The sequence below is a fragment of the Melitaea cinxia genome, chromosome 11, assembly GCF_905220565.1.
Source record: "Melitaea cinxia chromosome 11, ilMelCinx1.1, whole genome shotgun sequence".
In the NCBI taxonomy this organism is placed as follows: domain Eukaryota; kingdom Metazoa; phylum Arthropoda; class Insecta; order Lepidoptera; family Nymphalidae; genus Melitaea; species Melitaea cinxia.
This window is the reverse complement of record NC_059404.1, coordinates 1,345,097-1,352,705: the sequence shown is the minus strand read 5'-3', so window position 1 is coordinate 1,352,705 and position 7,609 is coordinate 1,345,097. Positions and strand designations below refer to the sequence as shown.

Here is a 7,609-nt window from a genome sequence, read left to right as displayed (position 1 = left end):
GTTTTCAGAATTGTTAATTTTTCCTTTTGAAAGAACCTTCTACGAAGTATTTAGAAAATCTAAAAAGGGTAAATGAAATTGGTAGTCATTCTCAAGTTATGGCATGACCAAGTGAAATAGGTATTTATTATTATATACTATACATTGTCTTATTTTTTTTGTATGAACTATGATATTTTCATCAAATTTCTATTTGTTTAAATTTCCATAAAAGTATAATTAAACATTATCTACAACCTTATTCATTAACACTACAACTTGCCAAAAACAATTTCATGTTCATTATAATTTATTTATTTATTTATAAAAACAATTTAGTTTCACAATTACAAAATTTAGTCATTTCTTAGTTTGACAATTTTATTTTTTATAAAATATTTCTATCGATGGCAAAGTTTTTAATAACATTATCATACAAATAACTTCCTCACAATAGGAATGTTTAATTTTAATATTTTTTTACTACATTTTCAAAAATTCATTTTCTACAAAATATTTATTTAAAGTCCACCAAAAATGATTTTTTAAGTATTTTTTATGTATTTTTCAATATTATTAAATATACAATTTTACATATCGCTGTCCCCGGGCAATAAAGCGGTAATATCAAAAATCAAATTTTACAGGAGAAATAAAAGAAGCTAATTTGTTTATAGTGCAGTGTACAGTGATCCAAAACAGACGTTCAATATGTCAAATGAAAGCTATTTTTTTTACCAATTTAAGCTTTCAAAAATAATTTTTTAAAAACAAATCGTATAATTTTTTAATGAAATAATTAAAAAAAATGTATAATACAATTCATAGATGATACTATTTTAATTGCAAGATCATTAACAATTACTGTAAAGATGTTCACCGGTTTTTTGTGTTATTTTTCTTAGAGTAATGCAATAATACATAGCTTAGTCGTAAGAGAATTATCCATGCAATAAAACGGTTATTGTCATTTATTCTAACGAAATATTAATAAAAAAAAACTGAAAAAAATAAGAGTGATAGATTGATACTCAGAGAAGCCAAAAATTAAATAACATTAAAAAGGGTGTAACCGGCGTATACCGCTTTATTGCCCGGGGCCAGCGATATTATTTGAGAATGGCACTACATTAAGGTCACTAATCTATATTACAAAGGTATTTTATAAAACTGCCAGACGTAAGCTGCTCACAATAAATGCTCATTAAACCTACTGTTTTTTTTTTTGTATTTTATAATATTACATATAAAAGGATCATTATTTATCCAGGATCACTTCACAAGTATGAAGTAGTATGTGTTTGTGTAATGCAATTCACTACTTAATAAAGGGTAAAAACCGCACTCGTCGAGCTTTAGTAATATAACTCTTTCTAATTATTATACATGTACTAACATTGTTTTAATAACAGTTATTGAAATAGTAATTCGTTGAAAATCGCAGTTCATATTTTGTTTAGTTTTCAACTTCAATTACGTACTTGTAGGAAAACATTTAAAAATATGATTAAACTTGTGTACATGTATCATTTAAAACCCAACTGTTGTGCATTGTTTTGTTCAAACATTATCATTAAAAATTTATGACGTCATACATTTTTTTTGCATTTTAATGCGTTGTCGTCAAAATTTGCTAAATTTAATCGAAATTCGTCTTAATTTACATTACACTTTTAACATATTGGTATAGAAAATATGACAATTTTTTTATATTATTTTAACACTACACACCATATACCTATTGATTTTTCAAACAACTATTTATAAAGGTGTTCAAGTATTTTAAGCTTAGGGCTTGTTGCACCTGTTCTGGATAACGCAATTTCTGTACATTTCAAAAATGTCTGTACATTTTTGCCATCGAATTCTGCTATATATATATTATATTTATGAGATATTTTTGTTCGTATATCTAATATATAAAATTCCCGTGTCGCGGTGTTTGTAGTTAAACTCCTTCGAAACGGCTTGATCGATTCTCATGAAATTTCGTTTGCATATCGGGTAGGTTAGGTTAGAATCGACCAACATCTATTTTTCATTCCCCTAAGTTATAAAGGGGGGGGGGGGGGGGGAAGAGAAGGTTAATAAAATATATGGCAAAACAACGTTTGCGGGGTCAGCTAGTAACATGATATAACAATACACTTCATTGTACACCAAAATAGAAATAATAAATGGCATCGATTTTAAAAAAATATCATAAGGTACAAAAGGCGGCCATACCGCTGAAAAGCGATCGCTTCCAGGCAACCTAGGGGCAGAGGAGATGGTATTGTGTAGGTGTAGGTGTACAAATTGTGACATTAACGTGTAAATATAATAATATAATATAATAATATTCTTTATTGCACACCATTAAAATATACAAACAAAAGTAGTATAATTAGAGGAAGATGTATAAAGGCGGTCTTATCGCTAAAAGAGCGATTTCTTCCAGACAACCTTTGGGTATAGGACAGGGCATAGAAAAGCGGTTAAGAAGTGTACAAATAATTGTTATAGAAATTAGAATAAATATAAACATACATCCATACATATATATATAATTTTATTCACGTATATTAATCTTAAGTTTGTAGTTCAATTGAAAAGAAACAGGTCCTATTGGCCCATTCTACCTCCCGCTGTCAAAGTCTATTTGACATCTGTCAAATACCATTATCCACAACTGGCTAAACAGGCCCTTAAATTTTTAATTTGAACATGACTTACACATACTTCTGTCTATGGACATATGTATTTAAATAAATATAATTCTAAGCGTATGTCCATTTTCAGTCCCAAGTCAGAAACAATATAATTACATAATTATAAATGTATCAAAGCATCATTCACAAATCACACAATAATTTGCTATCTAAGACAAATATATTTATAAAAGCCTTTTAGCGCATAGAGAAATTGATTATTTTAAGGGATTTTGTTCTATTTATCGTAACAACTGCAAATTACTGAATTAGAAACAAATAATGTTTACTGAAACATTATTTTTTTTAATGACATCACATTTATTTTTGTCAAATTGTATCCAACAGATAACGAATATTCCATCGTTCAACAGTTTACATATCAAAAAGGAACTGTCTGGAAATGTGTTTCTAACACGAGATACTTATATAATAATGTAAAACATTATTTGGTCAAAAAACAAAATACTGCGAGCGTTATGTGATGAGATAAGCAGGTTCGCATTTACAGTCGTCATCGGATTTCACCTGGAACAATGAATAATGAATGAAATAAAAAATAATGTTTAACAATAAAAATAGAATTCATCAAACTGTACAAGTCAGAAAAATAACCTTGAAAATGGAGATACGATGATTTATCAGTTCAGTCTAACAAATAAAATATGTAAAAAATATTACCATCAAGAAATGATGCAGACTCAAGGCTTCAGCCCGCGGTCTCAAGTCGGGATCGTGAGTGAGGCAGCTGAGACAGAATTGCTGACCCTCTTGAGATAGCGTTTCTGGTATGTGGGGACGTCCCCCCATCCCCACTACGAACATTATCTGGTAGTTGCTGTCGTATTCCGAGAAGGGACGCTACAAAAATACAAATAATTGTATTACTTCACCAAGGTTAATCAGGTAAATATAATGTCTTACCCGAGTGACTTCCGAAATTGTAGAATTATCAAAAAAAGTTGCTCATGTCTTACTATGGATCTACACCTATGTATGCATCAAGTTTTATTTCAATTGGTTGAATATTTTGTGCAAGATTATTATTTTTTTAACCGACCTCCAAAAAAGGAGGAGGTTCTCAATTCGACTGTATTTTTTTAATGTATGTTACATCAGAACTTTTGACCGTGTGGACCGATTTCGACAATTTTTTTTAATCAAAAGGTGGTGTGTGTCAATTGGTCCCATTTAAATTTATTTGAGATCTAACAACTACTTTTTGGTCTTCAGTAGAATAGCTAATTATTTTTTTCGATAAACATACTTATAAATAATACATAGACAAATATATATATAAATATTTATATTACACCCAGACTTGGGGTGGGAATCGAACCCACAATCCTCGGAGCAGAAAGCTGTGTCACTACAAACTGCGCCAACGGGCTTGTCATATAATAGTCTATTAATAATTAAATTTTAAGTTAGTGAGCCGTAACAAGGTATACTAACATGTAGTATAACTAGACTTAGATGTTACGTGCTTAGACAAAAGTCTTACCTTGCCCGAAGCCATTTCAGTGACGACGCACCCCAAAGACCAGATGTCGGCAGCGCGACCGTGTCCGGAAGATTTCATGAACACTTCGGGCGCCATATATGCTGAAAGAAATAATAAAGTACATTTATGAAAAAAATACATCAGACTTGTGATACACTAGGTTCCCAATAGGTAAACTAATAAGTAAATCATAGCGTTTGGACATGAAAACTTAAAGACACTTTTGTTATAATTGAATAACTTTTTCAGATTTTATTGCGGTTAGGACGGGAGTACTCCCGTGGCCAAAGTTGTTGTAAGCTTGTAAAGTATCCGAAACGTCGGGTCATCTAAAAAACCTAATAAACCGCGATAAAATCCGAAAAAGGTGTTTCATTATAATGAGTGAAATTCGCGTTTACATTAAAAACACTTTGTCTTTAGAAACATTTACAGAAAATAAATAAATGGAAAAACACTTTTAAGAGATTATTTAAATATATATTATTTAAAAATGAATTATTAAAGTATTAAAGTTACCCTGGGTGCCAACGAAGCCCTGCAGTTCACCGGGAGCTGTGGTGTTAGCTCTGATTTTAACGGCACAGCCGAAATCTCCTAGCTTCAGGCAGTGGCCTTCATTTGTGAGGAAAATATTGCCGCCTGTGGAAATAATAGTGGTATTGTTATAGACTCTAACTTGTTGTGATAAAGTTTGTCTTATCGTGGGAATTCGACTTATTGTGATAAGGATTGACTTATTTTAATAGGATCTAATTTAGAGTTAAAAGGACACAAATTATAGTGACATAACCTAGCTTAATCCTATATGAGCCTGGTTTATTTTGATATAGTCTGACATACTGTGAGAGAGTCAGACTTGGTGTTATAGGGCCCGTATTATTGTGATAGAGCCTGACTTATCACGGTAGAGCCCGGTTCACAGTGTCGTGCTCGTGCAGGACTACAAGTACAAGAACGATATATTCGAAATATGAATTAATGCTTAAAACAGTGTAGTAGTGTTAGATTTGTATAATGTATATTTGTCTTTGTTTTTTAATGTTATATATACGTCCTAAGTACAACTATATTTTATTGCATTGTGTAGTATGTATAATTATATTTATTGTATTGTCTAATTTATTTGTTCATAGTTTTAAGTGGAAACTTTGTTGGCTTGATGATTTTTTTATTATGTCTCATGAACGAATTATATTCTTTGTGCTGTTTGTTTCCAAATAAAGAAAAAAAAAAAAAAAAAAAAAAAAAAAGTCACTAACTCTTGATGTCGCGGTGCACGATGGAGCGCGCGTGCAGCTCGTGTACAGCGCTGAGTAGTTGCTTGGTGTAGCGGCGGGTCGTGTGCTCCGCCAGCGCTCCCGACGTCGCCACCAGCGCCTCCAGCGAGCCCTCCACGCACAGCTCCATGAATAGCAGCATTTCCTCCTGAATATATCGATACATATTTATTGATATATACGGGTTGCTCCATGACATACGACTGAGGGTAAAGGTACTTTAAAATTTTATGTGACACGAAGCCCTCCAGCACGCGCAGCTCGTTGTGTGGACGCGAGTGTGAAGCGTGTAGTGGGCAGTTGTGAGTGTGTGTGTAGGCCGGAGCCACGCACCCGGTGCAGCTCGCAGCCGTAGTAGCGCACGAGGTGCGGGTGCACGACGCCCTCCAGCACGCGCAGCTCGTTGTGTGGACGCGAGTGTGAAGCGTGTAGTGGGCAGTTGTGAGTGTGTGTGTAGGCCGGAGCCACGCACCCGGTGCAGCTCGCAGCCGTAGTAGCGCACGAGGTGCGGGTGCACGACGCCCTCCAGCACGCGCAGCTCGTTGTGTGGACGCGAGTGTGAAGCGTGTAGTGGGCAGTTGTGAGTGTGTGTGTAGGCCGGAGCCACGCACCCGGTGCAGCTCGCAGCCGTAGTAGCGCACGAGGTGCGGGTGCACGACGCCCTCCAGCACGCGCAGCTCGTTGTGTGGACGCGAGTGTGAAGCGTGTAGTGGGCAGTTGTGAGTGTGTGTGTAGGCCGGAGCCACGCACCCGGTGCAGCTCGCAGCCGTAGTAGCGCACGAGGTGCGGGTGCACGACGCCCTCCAGCACGCGCAGCTCGTTGGCCGCCCGCTGCAGCGCGCGCCGGTCGCCCGCGCCCACACTCAGCTCCTTCATGGCCAGCAGCTGCCCGCTCTCCGTGTTCACCACCGTGTACACCTGTAATAACAGAGTGCGTCACTCTTTACTGAAGAAAACTTCTTTACGCACGCTTGACTTTGGGAGTAAGTTGGTGAATGCATGACGAGGGCGTTACGAAAATTATAATCGGGCGAGACAGCTGATCGGCTGACCAGCCCTGAGAGTGACGTTTTACTACGTGTGTTCAAGTATTTGGATTTAGAATCTTACATAATGAAAGAACTTTGATAAGGAGATGTCTATTGACTACTACATGTAAAGGTACTGATGATGTGGTTCTTTTTGTTTTGTTGTTGTTATGGATTAATTGGTTGTACAACTTTCTTCAATGTTTGTATTTTGTAGATGCCTGATGATGGTCCAATAAAGGATCGAAACGTCGCATGAATTTGAAATTGGTGGTTTGATTGGCACCTTATGTCCACTTTCCTGCTAACCGTCAAAGATTACAATTATTGCTCCAAAGTAGTTAGCTCTAGTTGCATGTCGGAGCTATCAGGATATTTTAACTTTTTTTATTAAATTAATCTGATGGTAATTAAGCGCTTTAGTGTCGTAAGAGGCGACTAAGGCATTACAAAGTAGATAAACTACGACTTTTGAACCGTGGAAGCTGACGGACGGCGGAATAACTATCGACCAGTTGGTTTATTATTACACAGATCGGTTCAATGTCAATCAAAATTCCTTCTCCTACATGGGGAAAGAGGCCTATGCCCAGTAGTGGGATATTACAGGCTGCAATGGTTCAATGCAATAAAGCCTGCCCTGGGCTCTCCAACCCGTTCGTCTAGTGTGGTGACAATCAGAATTACCCCAATTAGTTCAATGCAGGCACTTCGGCCCTCAATTCCCGGCTGTCCCACTATTCCACACTACGGCAGCGTTCGCGGTAACGGTAGAAAGGAGGGGGCTAAGAACCATTTAGGGGCTCAGCAAACTCGAGGTGGAACTCTGAATGTATGCCTCCGAAAGGAGCGAGCCCTCTTGATGAAATCTACTCTCCAACCGCACTTCAGCCTATCCCAGTCCACTGCTGGACATAGGCCTCCCCAAGTTCGCGCCAACCATCCCAGTTTTTCGCAATCCTCAATCAGCTACTACTGGCAATCTTACTTAGACCGTCACTCCAGCGAGCCGGAGGGCGTCCCACACCCGGTTTCCACTCCAGGATACGTCTGATCCAGCGGCCACCGGTCTTGCGACACAGGTGTCCTGCCCACTGCCACACTACAACTTGCTAATTCTGAGGACTA

At 37.0% G+C, this 7,609-nt stretch overlaps 1 protein-coding gene across 1 annotated transcript in view; it reads right to left on the bottom strand.

Moving 5' to 3' along the window:
• Nucleotides 1-2,513: 2,513 nt before the first annotated feature.
• Nucleotides 2,514-7,609, bottom strand: part of LOC123657968 — a 53,973-nt gene continuing 48,877 nt past the window's right edge. Inside the window, exons 28-33 of the mRNA XM_045593447.1 lie at nucleotides 6,204-6,371; nucleotides 5,436-5,601; nucleotides 4,693-4,815; nucleotides 4,174-4,274; nucleotides 3,351-3,530; nucleotides 2,514-3,197 (exon numbers count right to left, since the gene is read on the bottom strand). Coding sequence (XP_045449403.1) covers nucleotides 3,147-3,197; nucleotides 3,351-3,530; nucleotides 4,174-4,274; nucleotides 4,693-4,815; nucleotides 5,436-5,601; nucleotides 6,204-6,371 — 789 coding nt within the window. The 3' untranslated portion in view covers nucleotides 2,514-3,146. The remainder of the gene's footprint in view (nucleotides 3,198-3,350; nucleotides 3,531-4,173; nucleotides 4,275-4,692; nucleotides 4,816-5,435; nucleotides 5,602-6,203; nucleotides 6,372-7,609) is intronic.